General features: G+C 42.8%; 1 protein-coding gene across 5 annotated transcripts in view; it reads right to left on the reverse strand.

Annotated features, from left to right (window-relative positions):
• FUBP3 (far upstream element binding protein 3) overlaps positions 1 to 28,000 on the reverse strand; it is a 64,929-nt gene that overhangs the window by 22,348 nt on the left and 14,581 nt on the right. For 3 of the 5 annotated variants that reach the window (XM_067471779.1, XM_067471778.1, XM_060757555.2), the window contains exons 3-9: positions 12,625 to 12,675; positions 12,108 to 12,141; positions 9,016 to 9,065; positions 8,645 to 8,716; positions 6,083 to 6,140; positions 4,897 to 5,059; positions 3,008 to 3,106 (exon numbers count right to left, since the gene is read on the reverse strand). In XM_067471779.1, coding sequence (XP_067327880.1) covers positions 3,008 to 3,106; positions 4,897 to 5,059; positions 6,083 to 6,140; positions 8,645 to 8,716; positions 9,016 to 9,065; positions 12,108 to 12,141; positions 12,625 to 12,675 — 527 coding nt within the window. The remainder of the gene's footprint in view (positions 1 to 3,007; positions 3,107 to 4,896; positions 5,060 to 6,082; positions 6,141 to 8,644; positions 8,717 to 9,015; positions 9,066 to 12,107; positions 12,142 to 12,624; positions 12,676 to 28,000) is intronic. The other 2 variants (XM_067471777.1, XM_060757557.2) reach the window with 1 other exon arrangement.

A 28,000-nucleotide genomic window follows, 5' to 3' on the forward strand; every position in this document is an offset into this window, starting at 1 on the left:
TCGAACACTTCCCAAGTGTCTAGGACTGTGTGATGTATCCCAGTAAGGTGGCCTTCTGCAGCTGGCCGATGGCAATTTTGTCAGCGCCGATTGTGTTTAAGTGCAGGCCAAGGTCTTGAGGCACTGCACGCAGTGTGCCAATCACCACTGGGAACACCTTGACTGGCTTGTGCCAGAGTCTTTGTAATTCAATCTTTATTATTATTATTATTATTATTATTATTATTATTATTATTATTATTACACTACTACTACAAAGGCTATCTGTTCCTTTAATCATGATATGGCCTGATATCAGCGCCGATTGTGTTTAAGTGCAGGTCAAGGTCTTGAGGCACTGCACCCAGTGTGCTAATCACCACTGGGACCACCTTGACTGGTTTGTGCCAGAGTCTTTGCCGTCTTTATTATTATTATTATTATTATTATTATTATTATTATTATTATTTAATGTATATGTTGATTAATTTTGAAGACAAATAATTACAATAACAATAATATTATTAATATGCTGATGATCATGCCATCACCACTGAAGCAGGGAGCTTTGAAAGCTCTCTGAAGCTTTCGCCACACTTTCAAGGAGGAAACCTAGCCAGACAAAGTGTCTGAATTGCCTAAAATAAGCGAATACACCAAAGCATTGGCTTCTCCTTCTCAGATCCCAACATCAGCAAGGAAAAGGAGCCTTGTTTTCACTTTGCAAAACCCATCCCAAACTGTCATTGAGAAATGATGGCATCCCTAAGAGAATCAACAGGTGAAGCGGGGCTAAAAACCTCCAGCTCGGCAATAATTTTCCGCTGCCGTAGCTCCAGCTTTGAAGATATAGGATGAAGACTGTATACATCGATGCCCTGCTGCTGTCCCAAAGTGCAGCATTCTTCCCCATTTTTGCCCTTCTAACAACACCAGGAGAGAGGATGAGACCAAGGGAACTCAAGGGTGGAATTTGAACCCAGGTCCCTCCAGTCTTAATCCAACTCTGTGCCTCATTGTCTCTCCTCTTGACACTGTAATTTTATATCGAGTCTCTTTTAAGACGGAAAGTGTGGGTATTGTATAATAAATATAGCACTACTAATACGTATAGTAATAAATATACTAATAACAATGTAACAATAATCAATATAATAAAAATAGAATAATAATAATTATGGTCACAGACCAAGAGCTGTTGCACTTTTACTGCTATTCAAACTGGAACTTTAAGGCTTAGATATTAATATAATATATTATAGTATCCTTTGCTTTTTGCTTCCAGCCTTCCTTCTGTCTTTCCTTCCTCTTTCTCTCTTTCTTTCCCTTCTTCCTCGCTCCCTCTTTCCTTTTCCTTTCCTTCTCTCCTTCCTTCCTTCTCTACCTTTTTCCTTCTCCCCTTTTCCTCTTTCTCTCCTTTCTTCCTTTCCTCTTTCCTTCCTTCTTTTGCTCTTTGCTTCCATGCTTCCTTCTCTCTTTCCTCCCTTCTTTCTTTCTCCCCTTCCTTCCCTCCCTTTTTTTCGTTCTCTTCTTCCTTCCTTTTTCTTTTCCTTGCCTTTCTCTCCTTTCTTCCTTCTCTACCTCCTTCCATCGCTCCTTTTCCTTCCTTCTCTACCTATTTCTTTTCCTCTTTCTCTCCTTTCTTCCTTTTTTCTTTCCTTCATTCCTTTGCTCTTTGCTTGCATGCTTCCTTCTCTCTTTCCTTCCTTCTTTCTCACCTTCCTTCCTTCCCTTTTTTCGTTCCTTCTCTTCTTCCTTCTTTTTTCTTTTCCTTGCCTTTCTCTCCTTTCTTCCTTCTCTACCTCCTTCTCTATTCCTTTCCTTCCCCCTTTTTCTTTTCCTCTTTCTCTCCTTTCTTCCTTCTCTACCTCTTTCCTTCCTTCCTTTGCTTTTTGCTTCCAGCCTTCCCTTCCTCTTTCTCTCCCTTCTTCCTTGCTCCCTCTTTCCTTCCTTCCCTTTTCTTCTTTCCTTCTCTCCTTCCTTCCTTTTTTACTCCTTTTTTTTCCTCTTTCTCTCCTTTCTTCCCTTTCTCTTTCCTTCCTTCCTTTGCTCTTTGCTTCCATGCTTCCTTCTCTTTTGCCTTCCTTCCTTCCCTCCCTTTTTTCTGTATCATCATTTAGCTGCTTCCTTCCTTCCTTCCTTCCTCCTTTCTTCCTTCCCTTCCTTCCTTCCTTCCCTTCCTTCCTCCCTTTTTCTGTATCATCATTTAGCTGCTTCTTTCTGTTTCTTTCTTTCTTTCTTTCTTTCTTTCTTTCTTCCCTTCCTTCCTTCCCTTCCCTTCCCTTCCCTTCCTTTTTCTGTATCATCATTTAGCTTTTGGGGTTTTTTAAGTCCTTTCCACTGTTTTGGGGGGGGGGGGGTGTTCATGAGTGATGGTCACTCATTGGTCTGTTAGAGGTGTTGTGTCGAAATTTTGTGTCGTTTCGTCCAGCGGTTTTTGAGTTATGTTAATCCCACAAACGAACATTACATTTTTATTTATAGAGATATCCGTCTAAGTATGCCTTAGGTTAGCTTCTTTGCTTTAGGTTCACGCTTTGTAAAATGCAGTCGTTTTCGTGCGATGTATTATGAATACCTGCTTCCTTGGTATTGCCTTATTACACTACAGAACGCAATTTGGAAAAAAAAAGTTCTGTTCCTGGTTTGAAAGCATTATTTCTTTTGAAAGTTGTCGTTCCACTCCAGGAACTTTGCTTTTGTGGCAAATTTGGTTGAGATACTCATTGAAAGACTATCACAAAAATATGCTATAGCAGGATAATGTTCCCCCCATAGTCCAGTTTCATCAACTTTCCCAATGTTTTTATGACACAGCCAGTTTGGAAACAGCACTGATAACCCTGAAACAAAAATCATGTTGCATTGTTTACTTCATAGAAACATCCCCCAATGTTTTGCCTCTGTTTTCCCTCAGCTTCCAAATCCCTGCCCCTCAGGCGAGCGAAAGACCAACCGTGCCATTATCCCCAAATCCCCCCAAAACCCTTTATCGGCGCAGGGGGGGCAATCCTCTTTGGGAACACACCTGTACTTTGAAAGCGTCGCCGGTAATCCGAAGGGGTTTATCCGCTCCAGTCGGCAAAGGGCCGTCTTGGATCATAATCATTTTCACGCCCGTCCGTTCCTGCAGAAGGGGAACACACGCGGCACGCACAAGGATCAATGCAATGCTCAAACAAGCAGAAGGCTGGTGGAAGCCAGGACAATAATAATAATAATAATAATAATAATAATAATAATAAATTGGGGAGGAAGAAGAGAAGCAGGGGGAAGGGTCCGTTCTCAGCTACTCAAAAATGGACAATGCTCTGGGTGAGCTTCTGGTAGGAAACAGGAGAGAATGTGTGTGTGTGTGTGTGTGTGTGTGTATATATATATATATATATATATGGATAATGCTCTTTTGAGGTTTTGAAACGGTAACCACTGCTATCACAGCAGGTAATGCCTCCCGGATAAAAGAGCAGACAGACAAAAGGAAGAAAGTGACCAAACTTTGGTAGAAGTTATATAGATCTAGTTATATATTGCAGATCTCTAGATAACCTATAGAACCTATATATCTATATATCCAGGGGTTGGACTGGATGGCCCAAGAGGTCTCTTCCAACTCAGTGATTCTATCATTCTCTCTCTCTCTCTCTCTCTCTCTCTCTATATATATATATATATATATATATATATGTAGATCAATATATATGCAGAACTATGCATAACCTCTCTATCTCTCTCTATATATGCAGATCTATATATAACCTATCTCTCTTTATATATATATATGTAGATCAATATATATGTAGCTCTATACATAACATCTCTCTCTATATATATATGTAGATCTATATATAACCTATCTCTCTCTATATATAAATATATGTAACCTATCTCTCTCTCTCTATATATATATATAGACAGAGATACATATTATAGTTCTAGTGATGTATCATAGATCTATATATATCCTACACATCTATATTTGTCTATCTACCGATTAGCTCTCTATATAGATATACATATTAAGAGTTCTAGCTATACATATTGTAGTTCTAGTAATGCATCGTAAATCTATATATAACCTACATATGTATATTTATTTATCTATTGATTATATCTTTCTCTATATAGATATACATATTAATAGCTCTAGTTAAATATCACAGATCTATATATAACCTATCTCTCTTTCCCTCCCTATATATATAGAGAGAGAGAGAGAGAGCGAATTATAGTTCTAGTGATGGGTTGCAGATCTTTATATAACCTATCTCTCTCTCTCTCTCTCTCTCTCTATATATATATATATATAGGGAGGGGGAGAGAGAGAGAGAGAGAGAGAGAGAGATACATATAGTTCTAGTGATGGGTCAATGATCTATATATAACCTATATATCTTTGTTTGTCTATTTATCTATCTATTATCTCTCTCTATATATAGAGATACATATTATAGTTCTAGTTATATATCCTAAATCTATATATAAACTATCGATTATTTCTGTATATAGAATATATAGATACATAATTGTAATTCTAGTGATATATCATAGATCTATATATAAATTCTCTCTCGGTCATAAATCCCCTTCCTCTCTCTATAGATATAGATCAGGTATGGGCAAACTTTGGCTCTCCCTCCATCAGTTTTGGACTTCAATTCCCACAATTCCTAACAGCCAGTAGGCTGTTAGGAATTGTGGGAGTTGAAGTCCAAAACACCCGGAGAGAGAGCCAAAGTTTGCCCATACCTGATCTAGATATAGACAGCAGATTATATATATATATAATAAATTTTGGAAACACAGTTAAACAAGGTTAATGGCTCTGTAGGCCTCAAGACAGCTGACAAACAAGCTCAAGAGTCACAGCATTGGGGACTCTCTTGTCTCAAAGTGTTCCTGCCCCTGCCCACCTACCTGCAGCTGCTTTATCGTCTCTCCGCCTTTGCCGATGACCAAGCCAACCTTGGAGGCTGGGATGAGGATCTCTTGGATGGTGCTGTTTCCGTCCACGTCGTTGTGGAAGCCCGGCCCGTTCCGGCAACGGTCCACAATCTGGCCCAGCAGCCGCTTGGCTTGCCTTTTGGGGGATGGGGAGAAAAACAGAGAGAGAGAGAAAGGACATCCTCAACAAAAAAGCAGATGTTGGAGCATCCCGGTTCGGTTGATAATAATAATAATAATAATAATAATAACAATAAAACTTTATTTGTACCCTGCTACCATTTCCCCAAGGGACTCGGTGAGGCTTACATGAGGCCGAGCCCACAATACAACAACAAACAGTAACAACAATAATACAAAAGCAATAAATAACTCATAAGCAAAAAAATAAGCAATAAACATTAACAATAACATGACGCATTTAAAAACCTATGGCTGGGCCAAATGCAATAATTAAAATTTAAAAAATAATGCTGGGCATGAACAAGGTGACATGTAACTGGGATAGGAGTTTTGGAGAGGGAAAAAATGTGCAGACAATCTTAAATCATTAAAGTGCGTTTAAGGACATATTGCTGGGAGTTTCCTTATTCTGGGAAGGCACACTGAAACAGCCACGTTTTCAGGCTCCTCCTAAAGACTGCCAGAGGGGAGTGAGTTCCAGAGTCGAGGGGCCACCACCGAGAAGGCCCTCTCCCTCATCCCCACCAATCGCGCTTGCGATGGTGGTGGGAGCGTGAGCAGGGCCTCTCCAGATGATCGAAGGGGTCGTGTGGGTTCGTACACAGAGATGCGGTCACGGTTGAGGACGGAAAAGAAGGGAACGGAGAGGAAACAGAAGCAGGAAAACAAAGCATGGCTTCAAATGGCAAGAAAAGAGAGAATCCACCTGAACGGGAGGAAGAACTCTGCCAGGGAAGTTCCAGGGGATTTCTAGATATTTGTGGAATGTGCAAGGTGGAAGAAAGAACTCTTTGTCTGTTTGGGGTAGGTGTGAACTTGGCCATACAGCCCAGAAAACTCAGAAGCCAGTGATTCCAGCCATGAAATCCTTCAACAATACATTGAAAATGGCTTCTTTAAGGGGGATTTCAATGGTACAAAGGGTATGGATAGGAAAAGAGAAGAGGAGGAAGCGTTGGCTTTCTCGGAAACTCACTCAATGCTCTCCGGCGTTCCGGTCAGGACACAGGGCCGCTCCGGCATCCCTCCGCCGTCTGCAAAGGAAGAACAGAAAATGAAAATAAAAGAAAGGAAGAATCGAGCCCTCCATGTTTTCAAACTATGCATTTATTGGGCTAATTTTTTGAATACGAGATCTAGAGCCAGGTTGCAATGACATTTAGGCTCAGAGGACTCAAGTCGCTTGCAGCATGGAATATCCCAGTTGTGTTTTGCTACATAAATCTAACGCAGTCTTCTCCAGCTCTAAAACACACTTCTCCTCCATATGTTGTTGTTGTTCATTCGTTCAGTCGTCTCTGACTCTTCGTGACGTCATGGACCAGCCCACGCCAGAGCTCCCTGTTAGCCGTCACCACTCCCAGCTCCTCCATATAAATATCACTAAAAATATTGTGTGACTTAGAACCAAGGGGACATCTATTTATCTATCTAAACAGATCTGTTCTTCTGTAAGTGGAACTGAAATCAGTCTGTGTCTTTTAATCAATGGTGCTTTCAAATTAAAAAAAGGTATACAGCACTGTTTCTCAACCTGGGGGTCAGGACCCCTGGGGGGTCGCAAGACTGTGTCCGAGGGGTCACCGAAGACCATCAGAAAACACAGTATTTTCTTTCAGTCATCTGGGTTAAGTGTGGAAAGTTAGGTCCAATTCTATTGTTGGTGGGGTTCAGAATGCTCTTTGATTGTAGGTGAACTATAAAGCCCAGCAACTACAACTCCCAAATGCCAAGGTCTATTTCCCCCAAACTCCACTAGTGTTCACATTTGGGCATATTGAGCATTTGTGCCAATTTTGGTCCTGATCCATCATTGTTTGAGTCCACAGATGTAGATGAACTACAACTCCCAAACTCAAGATCCATGCCACCAAACCCTGCTAGTGTTTTCCGATGGTCATGGGAGGCATTCTCTCCTGACGTTTTGCCTGCATCTATGGCAAGAGGTCACAACCTCTGAAGATGCTTGCCATAAATGCAGGCGAAACGTCAGGAGAGAATGCTTCTAGAACGTGGCCATACAGCCCCAAAAGCCTACAACAACCCAGTGATTCCAGCCATGAAAGCCGTCGAGAAGACCTCACAACCTCTGAAGATGCTTGCCATAGATGCAGGTGAAACGTCAGGAGAGAATGCCTCTAGAACAGTGGTTCTCAACCTGGGGTCCCCACATGTTTTTGGCTTTCAACTCTCAGAAATCCTAACAGCTGGTAAACTGGCTGAGATTTCTGTGAGTTGTAGGCCAAAAACATCTGGGGACCCCAGATTTAGAACCACTGCTCTAGAACATAGCCATATAGCACAAAAAAACCTGCAACAACCCAGTGATTCCAGCCATGAAAGCCTTCGACAAGACCTCAAAACCTCTGAGGATGCTTGCCATAGATGCAGGTGAAACGTCAGGAGAGAATGCTTCTAGAACATGACCATACAGCCCGAAAAACCTACAACAACCCAGTGATTCCAGCCACGAAAGCCTTTGACAATATATTTTACATTTGGGCATATTCAGTATTCATGCCAAGTTTGGCACAGATCTATCACTGGGTTGTTATAGGCTTTTTTGGACTATATGGCCATGTTCTAGAGGCATTCTCTCCTGATGTTTCACCTGCATCTCTGGCAATCATCCTCAGAGGTAGTGAGGTCTGTTGGAACTAGGAAAATGGGTTTATATATCTGTGGAATGACCAGGGTGGGGCAAAGAACTCTTGTCTGTTGGAGCTAGGCGTGAATGTTTCAACTGACCACCTTGACAATAGCCTTTAACAATAGATCTATCACTTTTTGAGTCCACGGTTCTCTCTGGATATAGGTGAACTACAACTCCCAAACTCAAGGTCAATTCCCATCAAGCCCTTCCAGTATTTTCTGTTGGTCTTGGAAGTCCTGCGTGCCAGGTTTGGTTCAATTCTATCGTTGGTGAGGTTCAGAATGCTCTTTGATTATAGGTTAACTATAAATCCCAGCAACTACAACTCCCAGATGACAAAATCAACCCCCCTTCCCCCAAACCGCACTGGTATTCATATTTGAGCATATTGGGTATTTGTGACAAATTTGGTCCAGTGAATGAAAATACATTCTGCATATCAGATATTTACATTACAATTCATAACAGTAGCAAAATTAGTAATGAACTGGCAACCAAAATAATTTTATGGTTGGGGGTCACCACAACATCAGGAACTATATTAAGGGGTCAGAGCACTGGGAAGGTTGAGAACCACTGAATTGGGACCGGTAAATGAATGGCAGCCAATGGTGCTCCTTAAACAGGAGGGTTGACCGCTCCCTGCAAGAAGCACCAGTTAGTAACCTGGCTGCCACCCGTTGTACCATAACAACGCGTGAATTAAAACTATGAATTTCGAAAGTGGTTTTGCCAATGATTACCGAAGTTAAAACAAACAGGGACAAGTAATGCCCTCGAGCCAAGGCCTAGCAAGTGTTTGCTGTGTCAATGGTTGCCTTCGTTTGATTAATGGGAAGAGAGAGAGAGAGAGAGAGAGAGAGAGGGAAGGAGGCACCGTCTTACCTGGCGCAATTTGGATTTTGCAGCCCGACTCTGCTTGAATCCTGGAGATCTGCTCTCCTCCCCTGCCGATGACTGCAAAGAGAAGCACAAAAACCCAATGTTTTCACGTTCCTGACTCTCTTTTTTCCAAACTCCATCTTAACTTAATTTTTTTCTCAAGTCTTCATATCCGCAAAGTGAAGGGCAGGCTCTCGCAATCGGGAGAACTAACCAAATCATCCCTGATGGATTGGTTTCTTAAAGTTGAGCGAGGAAAACGGTTTCCCTTCCAATCCATCCCTATTACGCTCTCCCCCCGTCGTAATGAGAAAGCCGCTTTTCGAGAGAATAATAAAGCATTTTGAGAAGCTCCGAGTGGAAAATGTACTCACTGAATCCAACCATTTTGTCAGGCACTTTGAATTCTTCTGTTATTACTGCCCTAAAAAGAGGAAAACGGGAAGCACATTACGTTTCAGTAATGCCGGTGAAAATTTCCAAAAAATTAAAGTTTTTCAGTCCAAAGGAAAGTAGCTCAACATTGGGTTTTTAGGGCTATATGGCCATGTTCTAGAAGCATTCTCTCCTGATGTTTCACCTGCATCTAAGGCAAGCATCCTCACAGGTTGTGAGGTCACAGAATCACAGACCTCACAACTTCAAAGGAATTTTTTTTTTGTCGTGTCAGGAGCGACATGAGAAACTGCAAGTCGCTTCTGGTGTGAGAGAATTGGCCATCTGCAAGGACGTTGCCCAGGGGACACCTGGATGAATTGATGTTTTTATCATCCTTGAGGGAGGCTTCTCTCATGTCCCCGCATGAGGAGCTAGAGCTGATAGAGGGAGCTCATCCACCTCTCCTCAAATTCGAACCTGCGACCTGTCGGTCTTCAGTCCTGCAGCACAGGGATTTAACCCACTGCGCCACCGGGGACTCCTACTTCTGAGGATGCTTGCCATAGATGCAGGTGAAACGTTAGGAGAGAATGCTTCTAGAACATGGCCATACAGCCTAAAGAACCTACAACAACCCAGTGATTCCAGCCATGAAAGCCTTCGACAATACATAGCTCAATGTTGTTCGTTTTTTTATATAATGTGGGTGAACTACAATTCCCAGAATCGTGGGTCAATCCTCCCCAAACCAGGCCTGTATGGTGTATGTGTGTGTCATCGGCTGGGTTCAGTGCTCTCTGGGTAAGGGTGAACTACAACTCCAACATGCCAAGGGCAGTCACCCCCAAATCCTGCCAGTATTTACAGCTATCCTCAAACACCCCCAGTCTCTTCAGTTGCTGATCAATTCTTCTGTGTTTGCTGTGTGGCATAGAAAAGGGTAGGAAAGGTTTAAGGGAGGCAGTGGGCGGGATCATGCAAATTCCACAACAATGGAGAGAGAAAGGAATCCTGGGATGCCTGCCAGTGGTGGAGGAAACAGGTCAAATCTAGAATGAAATTCTCAAATGAAAGCCTTCCTTGGGTACTGAGAGAAGGGACAAAAGAGGGAGGAAGGAAGGAAGGAAGGAGAAAGAAGGAGGGACAGAGGAAAGAGGGAAAGACAAAAGGGTGGAAAGGATGGTTGGAAGGAGAAAGAGGGAGGTAAGGAAGTGAGAGAGGAAAGGATGGAAAGTGAGAAGGGACAAAGACAAAAGAGAAGGAAGAAAGAAAGAACAAAAGTGTGGAAGGGAAGGAAGGAGGGTGGGAAGGAGAGGATAAGGGTGAACTACAATTCCCATATGCCAAGGGCAATCACAGCTGGCCTCAGTCCCCCCAAACCCCTCCAGTCTGTCCAGTTGCTGATCAATTACTCTGTGTTTACTGTGTGGCATAGGAAGAGTTAAGGAAGAGGCAGTGGGCGAGATCATGCAGGATCTGAGCATGCCTGCCATAGATGTGGGCAAAACATCAGAAGAGAATGCTTCTGGAACATGGCCATGTGTGTGTGTGTTTTTGTATTTATATGTGTACACGCATATTGTATATGTGTGTGCTTGTCTATATTTGTGTGTATATGTGTGTGTGTATGTATATATGTGTGTATATATATTTGTGTATTTATATATGTACATGCATATTGTGTATATGTGTGTGCATGTGTATATGTATAAATGTATGTGTGCATGTATGTGTGCATGCGTATATGTATGTGTACACGTGTATATTTGTGTGTTTGTGCATATATATACATGTGTGTGTATGAATATGTGCATGTATATATGTATTTGAGTGTATGTGTATATGTATTTATGGTGTATTTTGGGGTTTTGAAGTCTGTTCCACTCGGGTTTTGTGTGTGTGTGGGGTGTGTGTGTGTGTGTGTGATGGACACTCGTTGGACTGTTAGGTGTATTGCGTCCAAATTTTGTGTCTATTCGTCCAGTGGTTTTTGAATTATGTTAACCCCACAAACAAACAATACATTTTTATTTATACTACTAGCTGTACCCGCCACACCTTGCTGTGGCCAACCTTCCCTCTTTCTCTCCTTCATTCCCTCCTTCCTTCCCTTCCTCTTTCCTTCCTTCCCATCTTTCCTTCTCTTCTTCCTTCCTTCTCTATCTCTTTCCTTCCTTCCCTCCCCCTTTTTCTTTCTCTTCTGCTGTCTCTTTTCTTCCTTCTCTCTTTCCTTCTTTCTTTCCCTCCCTCTTTCACTACATCTTCACCCCTTCCTTCACACCCTCTTTCCTTCCTTCTTTCCCTGTTTTCTTTCCTTCTCTCCTTCCTTTCTCTAACTTTCCTTCCTTCCCCCTTTTTCTTTCCCTCCCTCTTTCTCTCCTTTCTTCCTTTTCTACCTCTTTCCTTCATTCTTTCTCTCTTTGCTTCAATGCTTCCTTCTCCCTTTCCTTCTTTCTTTCTTTCTTTCCCTCCCTCCCTCCCTCCCTCTTTCTTTCTTTTCTTTCTTTTTTTTCCTCCTCTTCCCACCCTCTTTCTTCCCTTTTTCTGTATTGTCATTTAGCTTTTCATCATTTAACTTTTTGGGGCTTTTTAAGTCCCCTCTGCTGTGTTTTTCAGTGTTTTTATGAGTGACGGTCACTCGTTGGTCTGTTAGGTGTCTTGTGTCCAAATTTGGTGTCTATTCATCCAGTGGTTTTTGAATTATGTTAATCCCACAAACGAACATTACATTTTTATTTATATAGATGCTAAATGTTTTAATAGTATTTATATTGTTTGAATTATCTTTTAATTGTTGTGGCATCGAATTGTGAACTGCCTGAGAACTGCCTTGAGTCCCCTCCGGGCTGAGAAAGGCGGTATACAAATATGGCAAATAAATAATAAATAAGTAATAAATAAAGGCAATGGGGATTGGGAAACTCAGGTTGAGTCCAGTGCTGTTTTGCCTTCTCCATTCCTCAAAGTGAAGGAAACAACTTTGGTGGGGAAAACAGAGCCCGTGCCTGCCTGGCCCTCCGGTACAGATGGCGGATCAATAAACAATTAGAAGTGATCAATAAATAATAAAACGTAACCTACTGCTTACCTTTGATGTACCAGGGCCCCTAACTGGTTACCTACTGCGGGCAGAGAAGAGAGAAGAAAGAAAAATCAAAGCATTAGCCCCGGATAAAGTAACTTCATCTCGACAGAGAGAGCAAGAGAGAGAGCGCTCTTACCATTTTCATCAAGGGGGAGGGAAGAGAAAGACTCATAAAGAGGAGAAGCGGAGCAAAAACAAAATAAACAGCAATTTGGGTTCGAGTGGCTGAAACGGAGGGGGATTGTCTCGATCAACACGAGCCGCCTCGGAGCAAAAGGTGTCCAGCTGAAACGCCGGATAGGAAATTGATCCGCTTCGCCCTCACGCTGGGAAGCAGCCGCCCCAAATATATATACACATATATATATTTAAAAAGGAGGATCAAGCCGATTGGTACACAATTAAAAGAGAAGGAGCAGCCAGGAAGACACAAGAGATTCGGGGAAGGTTTAATCTAAGCGGGAGAGGAAAAAGAGATAGATAAGATAGAGAGAGAGAGGGAAGGGGACTTGCAACATACTTCTCTGGGTCTCTCTTATCTGTGCTCCATGGAGCCAACTTACACGGAGACCTGTCAAAGGAATAGGGCGGTTAAAGAGCCGTGTCGTCACCATGATTTTTTGCGTTTAAACACATTTCTAACCAAGGCCTCCATACCGCGCTTCCTCCTTTCGGAGCCCCTTCCCGCTAAGAGCGCCCGGATCCCATCCGGCAACAACGTCACGGGATCGGAGACACGAGAAGAGAAGGAGACCGACGGGAAGGGAAGGAGACGCGACGCCAAAGGGAAGCACAACGCCACCAATTTGGACCCTCAACAGGCACCACTACCTAGCTGGACACAAAGCGGGTCCGGGTCTTGAAACAAACTATGGTCCCGGATCCTTACGTTCTTCTTCTTCCATCACAAGAAGATCCACTATTAGTGATTACACTAACCATGGTTTGTTGGCTTCTACAAACCAAAGGAATCGCAATAACAGAACAAGCCATGGTTAACAGACACACCAAGCGGGTTCGGATATCACAACAAACCATGGTCCCGGATCCCAACGTTCTTTTTCTTCCATCATAAGAAGATCCACTATTAGTGATTACACTAACCATGGTTTGTTGGCTTCTACAAACCAAAGGAATCGCAATAACAGAACAAGCCATGGTTAACAGACACACAAAGCGGGTTCGGATATCACAACAAACCATGGTCCCAGATCCCAACGTTCTTTTTCTTCCATCATAAGAAGATCCACTATTAGTGATTACACTAACCATGGTTTGTTGGCTTCTACAAACCAAAGGAATCGCAATAACAGAACAAGCCATGGTTAACAGACACACCAAGCGGGTTCGGATATCACAACAAACCATGGTCCCGGATCCCAACGTTCTTTTTCTTCCATCATAAGAAGATCCACTATTAGTGATTACACTAACCATGGTTTGTTGGCTTCTACAAACCAAAGGAATCGCAATAACAGAACAAGCCATGGTTAACAGACACACAAAGCGGGTTCGGATATCACAACAAACCATGGTCCCAGATCCCAACGTTCTTTTTCTTCCATCATAAGAAGATCCACTATTAGTGATTACACTAACCATGGTTTGTTGGCTTCTACAAACCAAAGGAATCGCAATAACAGAACAAGCCATGGTTAACAGACACACAAAGCGGGTTCGGGTATCACAACAAACCATGGTCCCGGATCCCAACGTTCTTCTTCTTCCATCACAAGAAGATCCACTATTAGTGATTACACTAACCATAGTTTGTTGGCTTCCACAAACCAAAGGATTCACACCAATAGTTTGCTCAGAACAAGACAAGATTAACAGACACACGAGGCTGGTTAAAGTATTGCAACAAACTATAGTCCCAGATCCCTACGTTCTTTTTCCATCACAAGAAGAGACACTATTAGTGATTACACTAACCATGGTTTGTTGGCTTCCACAAACCAAAGGATTCACACCAATAGTTTGCTCAGAACAAGACAAGATTAACAGACATACAAAGCGGGTTCAGGTATTGCAAAAAACTATGGTCCCGGATCCCTACGTTCTTCCCCTTCCAACATAAGAAGATCCATTATTAGCATTTATACTATGCATGGTTTGTTGGCTTCCATAAACCAAAGGAATCACACCTATGGTTTGCTCAGAATGAGCCAAGGTTAACAGACACACAAAGCCGGTTCAAGTATTGAATAAACTATGGTCCCGGATTCCTACGTTCTTCCCCTTCCATCACAAGAAGATCCACTATTAGTGACTACACTAACCATAGTTTGTTGGCTTCTGGAAACCAAAGGATTCACACCAATAGTTTGCTCAGAACAAGCCAAGGTTAACAGACACACGAGGCTGGTTCAAGTATTGCAACAAACTATAGTCCCGGATCCCTACATTCTTCTTCCATCACAAGAAGATCAATTATTAGTGTTTATATTAACCATGTTTTGTTGGCTTCCACAAACCAAAGGAATCACAATAACAGTGTATTCAGAACAAGACAACAGACACACAAAGCACGTTCAGATATCGCAACAAACTATGGTGTTTAGTGAAATCTAGCAAAGGTAGCCTAGTAAGTATGGACCAGCAAATCAGAATTCATAATCATTTGCTAAAGTCAAAATAGCCAAGCAGCTAAAGGGGACATGTTCCCCCAAAAGGAAATACGATCTGGTTCCCAAAAGAAGAATCCTCAGGTCCATGCCAAATATCCCTCCTCACTGTTGGACTACAACTCCCTTTTGGTCGAAATAACACAGCTGTAGGACACCAGTGTGAGGAAGATAGGGCTGCATACCCTATTTACTTGAATCTAATGTTCACCTTTTGGGGCTAAATTACTTTGCCAACATTAAGGAGTGCATGGGGGAGTTTTGAAAATGGAGGTGCGCATGAGACTCCGAGGAAAATACGGTAGTTTGCCCACCAAAAACTCTTTGAGCAAACGGAGCACCAAGACACAAGCCAACATCTCCGGCTGCAAAACGTAACTCACTTTGTTCATGCAAGCACAGCCCTCGGCAACCATTACCCCGAAATGGGCCATTCAGTGCTAACAACCGGTTGGAGCCCACTTCAATTATGGCGCGCGGCAGAGGGGCAGAGACGGCAAGCGGCACCAAAATCGACCTAGTCGCAACGAGGACTGCTTCGTCGTCCCTCGACTGCTCTCATTCCCTTTTGACCCAAAATGAGTCAGAATTTAGTTACAGGATAGAAAGCGCCACCGAGCATCTGCTTGAGCACACCTTGCCGAAAAGGAAACGTAATGGAAGAGGGCCCGTCCGTTCCCACTCTCTGTCAATAGCATCACAACGTGCCCCAAAGGTATCGATGAAATATCTATTTTAATTTTAATTACTCTACATCTCACATTGTGTTATTGACTCCCGGGTTCATTGCTGGGGGAAAAGACTCTTAGTGGCCTCTGATCAAACGCGGAGATGCGCAGGGCACTTCCAGGCTCCCAAAAGGAAACTTTACTCCATACAAATCAAGTCTCACTTCTCCAAAATTCCTGGGACTGGAACCATTCTGGAACAATTATATTGGCATATGAGCTGTACCTGCCACACGTTGCTGTGGTCAACCGTCCCTCCCTCTTTCGCTCCTTCCTTCTTTCTTTCTCTCCTTCCTTCTCTCCCCCCCCCCTTTTCTTTCCCTTCCTCTTTCTCCCCTTTCTCCCTTCTCTACCTATTCATAGACTGCAATTCCAAGCAGTTCTCCTGATTGATCTATCTATTTACCTATCTATTCCCATCTAATCTATCTATCTGGAGAATTGCTGGGAGTTGCAGTCCAGGAATAGGAAATTGGAAATATGCAGCGATTGGGATGCTCTCAAAGAAATCCAAGGAGAAGAAATCTTGCACCTTGGAAGCAGTGCATTTGGATCATCGTCCTCTCCTAAAGGTCCTGGTCTAGGGGATGTTGGGATCTGTAGTCTGGAAGAGAGTGTGGATATGCTATTGTGTGTTTTGTTTGCCGGGGGAGTCGTTTTTGCGCATGCGCTGTAGCGTCTTTTTGCTTTTTAGGCTTTTTAGTTCCCTTCCACTATGCTTCTCAGTGTTTCTATGAGTGATGGTCACTCGTTGGCCTGATTGTTGTCTTGTGTCCAAATTTGGTGTCAATTTATCCAGTGGTTTTTGAGTTCTGTTAATCCCACAAACGAACATTGCATTTTTATTTATACAGATAGGGACATAATGAGATGACTTGGAGATGGGACCCATGTCAAAACACAGATTTAGGTCTCAGAGCTGTTTTTGGTCTCTGTGCTGAGAGAAAAATGGAATACTGAATAATCTATATAAATAAAAATGTAAGGTTTGTGGGATTAACAGAACTCAAAAACCACTGGACGAATTGTCACCAAAATTGGACACAATACACCTTTAAGGCCAACAAGTGACCATCACTCATCAAAACACTGAAAAACAGAAACAAAGAGACTTAAAAAGCCAAAAAATAAAAATACATTACAACGCATTTGCAAAACCGCATACAGTGTTTCCTCACTTATCGCGGGGGTTATGTTCCAGAACTACAAATGATAAGTGAAAATCCGCAAAGTAGGGATGCTATATTAATTGTAATATTTAAACATTATTGGATGTTACTGGGGAGGCATTGGGGCCTCCAATGGGATGCATCCCTGCCTGGAACAAGGAGGTGACAAAGCACGTCCACTCGCAGTCCGAGCCATCGACGGAATGAGCAAAAAGAAGCTACACGATGTGAGGGACCACACACCAGCCTGCCTTTCTGACGCCCATTGTAATGTAATTATTTTAAATTCCATTTTTTTAATCCGCGAAGCAGCGAGTCCACGTAAAGCAAACCACAAAGTAGTGAGGGAACACTGTATATACACATATACACAAATATATACACACACATATATACACATGCAAATCACATATACACAGACTGGGCCACAGCAACGCATGGCAGGGGACAGCTAGTAACAAATAAATAATAAACTTTATTTATGTCCCATCCCCATCTCTCCTAAGCGACTCGGAGCGGCTCACAAAAGCACTCAAAACTGCAACATATAAATATAGTAAAGTACATAAGAAAAATAACACAATAACAAGAAAGTCCACATAAACACAGAAATATGGCAGAGAAGGCTGAAGACCTCTCCACTTGTCCTTCTCTTCCTTTTTGGCAAATCCACCCACCAAAAGCCATCCTCTGCTGTGATTGGCTGGCTTCTCAGCCAAGGGGAGGGATGCTTCTGAGACTCCAAGCATGTGCCTGGCACATGGCAGTGTGGAGCGCATGTGTGGTGAGGGAGAGCGTGCGAGACTGGAGGGAGGTTCACACTAGCGAGTCCCTTCAAGGCATGGGGGTTCTGTGTGGGAAGTTTGGCCCAATTCTATCGTTGGTTAGGTTCAGAATGACTGTAGGTGAACTATCAATCCCAGCAACTACAACTCCCAAATATCAAGGTCATTTTTCCCCAAACTCCACAAGTCTTCACATTTGGGCATATATAATATTCGTGCCAAGTTTGGTCTAGATCCATCATTGTTTGAGTCCACAGTGCTCTGGATGTAGGAGAACTACAACTCCCAAACTCAAGGTCAATGCCCAACAAACCCTCCCGGTATTTTCTGTTGATCATGGGAGTTCTGTGTGGCAAGTCTGGTTCAATTCAATCGTTGGTGGAGTTCAGAATGCTCTCTGATTGGAGGTGAACTATCAATCCCAGCCACTACAACTCCCAAATGACAAAATCAATCCCCTCAAACCCTATCTGTATTTAGATTTCAGTGTATCATGTATTTGTGCCAAATTTAGTCCAGTGAATGAAAATGCATCCTGCAGATCAGATATTTACATTCCAATTCATAACAATAGCAAAATTACAGTTATGAAGTAGCAACAAAAATAATGTTATGGTTGGGGGTCACCACTACATGAGGAACTGTATGAAGGGGTCGTGGCATTCGGAAGGGGTCGCGGCATTGGGCTGTAGGGCTTTATAGACTAAAGCCAGCACTTTGAATTGAATTTGTACTCGGTAGCAAACTGGCAATAACAATAATATTATAATATAATATATTGTATATACATATAATATTGATATTATAATGTAATGCAATATAATACTAATAATAATAATACAATGTTATAATAATATATTATGAGTAATATTATAGTATAATGGTATAGTAGGTAAAGGTGAAGGTTTTCCCCTGACATTTAGTCCAGTCATGTCCGACTCTGAGGGTTGGTGCTCATCCCCATTTCTAAGTCGAAGAGCCAGCGTTGTCCATAAACACCTGCAAGGTCATGTGGCCATGGGCATGACCGCATGGAGCACCGTTACCTTCCTGCTGGAGCGGTACCTATTGATCTACTCGCATTTGCATGTTTTCGAATTGCTAGGTTGGCAGAAGCTGGAGCTGACAGCGGAAGCTCACCCCGCCCCCCCCCCCCAGATTTGAACCTGCGACCTTTAGATCAGCAAGCTCAGCGGTTTAACCCACTGCGCCACCGGGGGATCCCAGTGGTATAGTACAATACAGTAGCATATAATATTAATAACTGTGGTAATAATGCTGTATGTTTTGATATTGTTATTGTATATTTTCTCTTTTGAGTTTATTTTAACTGTTTTGTATTGATTATTGTTATTGTATTGATTATTTGTTTATTGATGTGCTGTGGGCTTGGCCTCATGTAAGCCGCACCGAGTCCCTTGGGGAGATGGTAGCGGGGTACAAATAAAGTTTTATTATTATTATTATAATTATTGTATTTACATATTACCCCTTCGGGGTGAGAAGGGCGGCATATAAATGTAATAAATAAATAAATAAATAAATAAAGCCAGCATTTTGAATTTTACTCGGTAGCAAACTGGCAATAATAATGAATCTCTCTCTCTCTATATATATATATATTAGCCATACCCGCCATGCGTTGTTGTGGCCAACCTTCCCTCCCTCTTTCTCACCTTCCTTCCTTCCCTCTTTCCTTCCTTCCCACTTTTTCTCTCTCTTCTTCTTTCTTTCTTCTCTACCTGTTTCTTTTCTCGTTTCCTTTTCTCTTTGGTTCCATCCTTCCTTGTCCCCTTCCTTCCTTCCTTCCTTCCCTCCCTCCCTCCCTCCCTCCCTCCCTCTTTCTCTTTCGTTCCTTCTCTCCTTCCTTCCCTCTTTCACTTTTTTATTTCCTTCTCTCCTTCTAACTCTTCTCTACCTTACTTTCTTTCCTTTCTCTTTCTTTCTCTCCTTCTCAACCCTTCTTTCTTTCCTTCCTTCTCTCTTTCCCTCCTTCTTCCCCCTTTCTGTGTATGTATATATATTTGTGGCTTTGCGCCTGCGTTGTAATGTATTTTTTTATTTTTTGAATTTTAAAGTCCCTTGCGCTATGTTTTTCAGTGTTTTATGAGTGATGGTCACTTGTTGGCCTAATAGGTGTTTTGTGTCTGAATTTTGTGTCAATTCATCCAGTGGTTTTTGAGTTATGTTAATCCCACAAACAAACATTACATTATATATGTGTGTATGTGCGCGCGTGCATCTATCTATCTATCTATCTATCTATCTATCTATATGTGGGGGTCGGATGGCTCAACCTGTTTGCTCCCTACTATCAGGAAGTTTTCTTCCACCTTTATTTAAGCCGAAGGAGCATTGAAAAGTGATCCTTGCTCGCAACACAAAATCCAAGACCTTGACCCACAACATTCCCACATTCAAATACATCTTGATCCACATACAACCACCACAACTTGCAGTATGATTCCTATTTCTTTCCCTGCACAAAACCCACAACCTCTGCCTCCAAAGCAGGCAATGGGGGACGATGGAAAGAGACCTTCCTGAGCCTCCTTGGCAGAGAAAGATGATGATTGTTGCATCTTTTCTCCTGCAAAGAAAGGACAATGGAGCTCCAGAGTGCCGTAAACAATCTCGGCCTCCCTGCGCCGCCAGGCAAACTCATTTCGCTCGGGGAGGAGAGAGACCTAATCGAAATGGGAGAAAAACTTCCCCGTCTGCTGCCTCCGAAATAGCGGAGGAGGGACGGCTGACCCTCCTTTTACATCCATCCCGCACAATTTGAGTTTAACGGCCCGTCATTTTACTGCAAAATAAGGGGAGGGGGGGGGAGAGAAAAACTGCATAAATTCAGCCCCTGCCACTCAAACCGCTTTCCCAACTTGACCCAGGTTTCCGTTCACCGAGTTGTTCTGAATTGGTTTTTAAATATTTTAAGAGCATCGGGCGCTTTAAGTTTTTCTCTTTGTTTTTCCTCTAACAATAGGGACAGGTATTGAGATCAATGCTTGAACTGAGAAATAAAAGCGCACATAGAAAACAATGGTGGCCTATGGACCGAGGAGGCCCAGTTCTCTCCCAGCCTACCATTACTTCTCGTGCCTTGTTCTCCATTCTGAAGCACAGCTTTTCTTCCCGCAGAAGAGAAATCAACTTCTAGAAGAACTTTTGTAAAACCATTTCAGTGTTTAGAGCAGGCATGGTAGGTAGCACGCCCTGCTAGAACTGGCTGCCCCATGATGGAAGGAAGGGAGGGAAGGAAGGAGGAAGGAAAGAGAGAGGAAAGAGGGAAGGAAGGAAAGAAAGAAAGAAAGAATTGAAGGAAGGAAGGAATTAAGGAAAGGAGAAAGGAAAAAGAGAAGGAAGAAAGGGATGAAGAGATGGAGGGATGGAAAGAAGGAAGGGAAGGATAAAGGAAAGAGAGAAGGAAAGAAAGACAAAAGGGAAGGAAGGAGAGAGAGGGAGGAAAGAGGGAAGGAAGGACAAAAGGGTGGGAGGGAAGGAGGAAGGAAAGAAAGAGAGAGCGAAGGAAGGGCTGAAGGAGAAAGAGGGAGAGAGGGAAGGAGGGAGGAAAGAGAGAAGAAAGACAAAAGGGAAGGAAGGAAGGAAAGAAGGAAGGGTTGGTGGGTGGAAGGGGAGGAAGGATGGATGGATGGAAGGAAGGGAAGGAAGGAGGAAGGGAGAAAAAAGAGAAGAAAGGGATGAAGAGAAGGATGGAAGGACTGGAAGAATAAAGGAAAAACAGAAGGAAAGAAAGACAAAATGGAAGGGAAGAAGGGAGGAAAGAGGGAAGGAAGGATGAAAGGGTGGAAGGGAAGGAATAAAGCAGAAAGAGGGAAGGAAGGTGGAAAGGGTGGAAGGGAAGGAGGAAGGAAAGAGGGAAGGAAGGATGAAAGAGTGGAAGGGAAGGAGAAAGAGGGAGACAAGGAGGAAGGGAAGAGGGAAGGAAGGACGAAAGGGTGGAAGGGAAGGAAAAAGAGGGAAGGAAGGAAGAATAAAAGAATAGGGCTGAAGGAGAAAGCAGGAGGGGAGGAAGTTAAGGAGGAAGAGGGAGGAAAGGAAGAAGGAAAGAGAGAAGGAAGGATGAACGGGTGGAAGGGAAGGAGGAAGGAAAGAGGGAAGGAACGAAGGATGAAGGAGTGGAAGGAAAGGAGAAAGAGGGAGGCAAGGAGGAAGGGAAGAGGAAAGGAAGGAGGAAGCGGGAGAGGAGGAAGGTAAGGTGGAAGAGGGAGGAAAAGAGGAAGGAAAGATAGGATGGTGAGAGAGAGAAAGGAGCCCAAGGGACCCCATCCGGCTCCTGGGTCTGGGTTTGCCCATACCTGGATTATAGGCTTTAGGTCTTGGTGGCATTCTTTGCCAATCTGAGTCTCTTTCTAGATGGAAAAACCATAACAACCACCACCACCACCACCATCATCATCATGGTCACGGACCGACAAAAAAGGGAAAACAGTTTAAGCAACTAGACGCACTGCTCAAATCAAAAATTAGGATTAGAATCAACATTTCTTAATGGCTCTCCAACAGCATAAACCTGGATGAAGAAGTCTTATCCAGCATTTACAGTGCCTTCAATTCCACTCAGGGATAATGTCAACCTGTAATAGTCAACACTAATCTTTGCTGAGGAGTGGTTAAGTCTTACTATTCAAAGCAAAATGATTTCCAAGCACTAATTACTTTTGAATGAACGCTTGAAACCCGCACTTGACTCCGCTCTCTCTTCCGAGCATTTCTTTCATTACTTCTGGATAACTTCTTACAAACTTATGCAGCCGGCGAAAAATCCCATTTAGTAAAAACATATTCAAGGAAATGGGATTGTCCCCTGAACCTGGGCGATGAAGCATTTTCCCAGAAAGCACCCCAATTTGACATTTGCCAACCATCATTTCTATTTGCTCAATGGGCTTTTACACATATTTTATGGTTGTGCGCCTTTCAAGTTGTTTCTGACTTACAGCGACCCTTGGCGAGATTAAAACATCCAAACAGAAATGGAAGAAATGTGTGACAGATTTTTCCGTTTCTTTCGGGAAAACACCAGGGCAAAGGAGGGGCTTTTTTCCCCCCTTGAGCAAGGCAATTACTAGGGCTTTTCTTTTTTTTTTTCTCCCCGCCGCTTTGTTTCAGGGAGGCAAAAGCACATTTCGCAGCAAATAATTGAAAAAGAAGAAAAAGGGAATTCAGTTCCGCGTTTCAAGCTCCATTTCATGCCCATTGCTCGGGTCAGTTCAGCCAATTCCAGTCGGCCGCAAGGCGCAAATTAAGTCTCCTTGAAAGGAAGTGGAAAGGGCCGGCGTTCGCGCCTTCTAAAAGAGTCAGAAAAGCTCCAAGAACCTGCCGCGATCGGTGCCTGGAATCCATAATCCGCTATCAATCAGCTGCCCATTTACCGAAATGGATAGGTGCGGAGTTAAAGGCCTCATCGGTGCTCAAAAAGTAGAATATGCACAAAGAATAGAGAAAAGCACAAAAGCATCAGAAACATACTCCTTTCTTTCCTCCCAACCAAAAACACTGGACAGTTTTAAGTACCGTATATACTTGAGTATAAGCCGACCCGAATATAAGCCGAGGGACCTAATTTTACCACAAAAAACTGGGAAAACGTATTGACTCGGGTATAAGCCGAGGGTGAGAAATGTAGCTGCTACTGGTGATCGTCAGTAGGTTAAATGTTTTTGAGTATTTACATAAAACTGCCCAACCATTATTCTAACCTCCTTCCTTCAATGTAAATATTTATTTATTTATTTATTACTAGCTGTCCCCTGCCACGCGTTGCTGTGGCCCACATAGGGGTTCTGTATGGGAGGTTCGGCCCAATTCTATCATTGGTAGGGTTCAGAATGCTCTGTGATTGTAGGTGAACTATAAATCCCAGCAACTACAACTCCCAAATGTCAAGATTCTATTTTCCCCAAACTCTACCAGTGTTCACATTTGGGCATATTGAGTATTCGTGTAGAGTTTGGTCCAGATCCATCATTGTTTGAGTCCACAGTGCTCTCTGGATGTAGGTGAACTACAACTTCAAAACCAAAGGACACTGCCCACCAAACCCTTCCAGTATTTTCTGTTGGTCATGGGAGAACTGTGTGCCAAGTTTGGTTCAATTCCATCGTTGGCGGAGTTCAGAATGCTCTTTGATTTAGGTGAACTATAAATCCCAGCAACTACAACTCCCAAATGACAAAATCAATTTTTTTTGAGTGAAGGACATACATTGGGTTGTTAGGTGTCTTGTGTCCAAATTTGGTGTCAATTCACCCAGTGGTTTTTGAGTTCTGTAAATACCACAAACGAACATTACATTTTTATTTATATATTCAAACTTATATGCCGCCACTTCCCTAAGGCTCGGGGCGGCTTACAAAACAAATTGAAATAACAGATCAAAGGTCAAAAGCCTGTTAAAACAAATATGTCTTACAAGCCCTGAGGAAGGCTGGTAGGTCCCGCAAGGCATGAGCTTCTGGTGGCAGACTGTTCCAGAGCGACGGTGCCACTACTGTAAAGGCTCTGCGTCTAGTTGCAAGGTTTTAAACTGGGAACTTGCTGTTAGACGCAAGGTCTTGACACTGGGGACTTCCAATAAATCTTGGTCCTCAGAACGGAGAGATCTCTGGGTTTGGTAGGGGGTGAGGCGGTCCCTCAGGTACATCGGCCCCAGACCGTATAAGGCCTTAAAGGTGAGTACCATCACTTTGAAAGTGATCCGGTGCTCAATGGGTAACCAATGCAGTTGCAGTCAGATTGGGGTCATGTGGCTTCTCATCGGAGCTCTCACAAGAAGCCGAGCAGCTGCGTTTTGTACCAACTTGAGCTTCACCGACAGAGGGAGGCCAATGTAGAGGCCGTTACAGTAGTCCAGTCTTGAGATGACCGTGGCCTGGATCACCGTAGCTAGGTCGTCCCTGGACAGGGAGGGGGCCAGCCGTCTAGCCTGCCGCAGGTGAAAGAAGGCGGTTCTGCTCATGGCGGAGATACCTGGACCTCCATCGTCAGCAGAAGGTCCAAAAGGACTCCCAGACTCTTGACCAATGATGACGGGCGTAGCGCCTTGCCATCCAGGGTAGGCAGCTGGATATCCCCACTGCCCGGTCAACCCAGCCACAGAATCTCCATTTTTGCTGGGTTCACCCTCAACCTGCAGCCATCCAGAGTAAATAATAATAATAGTCATAATAATAAAGTAATAAATGTAATAATAACAATAAGAGAGTAAAATAATAAATGCAATAAATATAATAATACAGCTTCAAGGCACTGATGAAAATTATCAGGTACAGAGTCTGGCTGGCCTTCCATCTTCAACATAAGCTAAGTGTTATCAGTGTACTGGTAACACTCAAGCCCAAAACCTCGGACCAGCTGAGCAAGTGGTCGCATATAGATGTTAAACAACAGAGGGGAGAGAATGGCCCCCTGAGGAACCCCACAAGATAGAAAGGACCTCTCAGAGACCAGGCCTCCCCTCTCTACTCGCTGTCCACTGTTGTGAAGAAAGGAGGACAGCCAGTTTAAATATGCTTACCTATTACCTATAATTATAGAATAAAATAATAAATGTAATAACATGTAATAAAAATAATAATAAATAATGGAAATTTAATAATAACAGTCATAATAATAAAGTAATAAAGTTGAAGAACCGGCGTTGTCCATAGACACCTCCAAGGTGCATGGAGTGCCCTTACCTTCCCGCTGGAGCGGTACCTATTGATCTACTCACATTTTCATGTTTTCAAACTGTTAGGTTGGAAGAAGCTGGAGCTGACAGCAGAAGCTCATGCCACTCCCCGGATTCAAACCTGCGACCTTTTGGTTAACAAGCTCAGCAGCTCAGCGCTTTAACCCACTGCGCCACGGGGAGCTCCATCCCAACTACAACTCCCAAATGTCAAGAACTATTATTCCCAAACTCCACCAGTGTTCACATTTAGCTATACTGAGTATTCGTGCCAAGTTTGGTCCAGATCCACCATTGTTTGAATCCGCAGTCCTCTCTGGATGTAGGTGAACTACAACTCCATAACTCAAGGTCAATGCCAAAAGTAAGTCAAAAGCAAGCATAAATGAAAATTGTGTTACGATTCACACTCTCCTGGTTGACCGGCATCATGGCATTGTCTGGAGGACCTCAGGAGCCCCGAAGGAGTCCGAAAATCCGTCATGAAAGGAACACCGGGCAGAGGGCCACCTCTCAGAGACAACAAGCTTAACGCAACTTTCAGGCCATGTTGATTTATGATGACACTTTTGGCTCCCAAGGAGACAATCTGCCCGGTCAGCAGATTCCAGGGCCGTCTGGGCCAAAGCCAGCCCTGGACTGACCAGGCAACGACTGCATCTCTCACAAGGCCACTTCCTAGGAGGGCTGCCCATTCACACGGACTCAGATCATCAAGAAGGTATGAGTCTCAGCTCCATTTTTACAGAACTTAGTGGTTCTAGTCCAGGCTTGGGCAAACCTCAGCCCTCCTGGGGTTTTGCACTTCAATGTCCATAATTCCTAACAGCCAGTAGGGTTCAAAAGTCCAAAGGTCCTAGAGGGAGGGCCGAAGTTTGCCCAGGCCTGTTCTAGTCCATACTTATCGAGAAGGGGCCAGAGTGAAGAAGGGGAGCCAGGAAGACACAGTTCCATCATGTCTCTTAGGAGCCCCCAGTGTCGCAGTGGGTTAAACCCCTGTGCCAACAGGACTGAAGACCGACAGGTCGCAGGTTCGAATCCAGGGAGAGGCGGATGAGCTCCCTCTGTCAGCTCCAGCTCCCCAAGCGGGGACATGAGAGAAGCCTCCCACAAGGATGATAAAAACATCGAATCATCTGGGTATCCCCTGGGCAACGTCCTTGCAGACGGCCAATTCTCTCACACCAGAAGCAACTTGCAGTTTCTCAAGTCGCTCCTGACACGACAAAAATACTACTACTACTACTAATAATAATAATAACTACTACTAATAATAATAATAATAATAATAATAATAAAATTTAAAAAAACATGTCTCTTGGCTCATCATTTGGGAGCCCCCCCCCGCAACAATATAGTAATATATAATACAGTAATATAATATTTATTTATTTACTTTATTTGTGTTCCGCTCTTCTCAGCCCTTAGGCGACTCAGAGCGTTTTACAACAATTTAGGTATACACAATACAAAATCATTAAGCATTTAAAAGCAATAGCATCACAAGTCATTAAACATCAATATCAATACATCACTACATCAATATAACAAATCCATCAGGTCTCGTGAATGAAATCAGAATCCGAACTCGTTATCCGATATTCCGTGTTCCGATAGTCAGTCAATCAATCACACTATAATAATAATAATAATAATAATAATAATATTCTTTATTTATACTCCGCCACCATCTCCCCAATGGGGATTCAGGGCAGCTTACATGAGACCAAGCCCAGACATATATATATATACGATATAGTAATATATAATATTGTGTTTTGCTAATAATATAATACATTGCATATATATATATAATATTTATAATAATATCATATTGTAATACAATACGTTAATAATACAATATAATAATTGTATATTATATATTACATGTAATGTTACTAATAATATTGCATTAGAGCAGAATAGTACAATATAGTACTATATAATACTAATATGGTGCTATGCTAATTATATTGTATGTACATATAATATTGATCATAATATTGTAATACAATATAATACCAATAATAAAACGATATCATGATATAATAATTATATATCGCTAGCTTAACCCAGCCACGCTGTGCTGTGGCTCAGTCTGATATGAAATGAATGTGAAAATAAATAAAAGTAGTTGTTGAGATGGTTGTGCTGCTCTTCTTCTCGATTCAACTCCTAAAACTCGTACTATGGCCAGCGAACCCACTAGTGCTAAAAATCTCAAATACATTGACTTCCCCTGTACGATTTGCATTGCCAACAGCAACCAATCACAACTCAGCTTTCATTTCTTATACTGGTGAAATGAAATGATAGCTGCTCTGCGATTGGTTGGTATTTCTTATACTGCTGAGGTAAAAGGAAAATTGTGATGTGATTGGTTATTATTTCTTCTACTGCTGACGTAAAATGAAAGTTGCTCTGTGATAGGTTGTTATTTCTTATACAACTGTGGTAATAGGAAAACTATGCAGTGATTGGTTGCTTGAGCAACTGCTGAGGTAAAATGAAAGCGGGGCTGTGAGTGGTTGCTATGGGCAACACAGATTTTCTTTTGGACAACTTTCATAGGAGTGGGTGCTGGGGTCATTTTTGGTGGCCACTTTGTCTATTCCAGGACTGTTAAATACACTCTAAATGGGTGAAATGTCAGGAGAGAATGCTTCTAGAACATGGCCATACATCCTGGAAAACTCACAGCAACCCAGTGATTCCAGCCATGAAAACCTTCAACAACACATTGAGACAAATATGAACTCCACAATTCCAGAAGAGAAGCCAGAACACTTGCCAACATACATTTGGATGGGTATCCTCCTTCAAGACTAAATATAGATGGGAAATGACATTATTTCTCCTTCGAAAGTGGTACCACGTCAACATGGCATTGC

The sequence above is a fragment of the Anolis sagrei genome, chromosome 11 (genome assembly GCF_037176765.1).
Source record: "Anolis sagrei isolate rAnoSag1 chromosome 11, rAnoSag1.mat, whole genome shotgun sequence".
Taxonomy (NCBI): Eukaryota; Metazoa; Chordata; class Lepidosauria; order Squamata; family Dactyloidae; genus Anolis; species Anolis sagrei.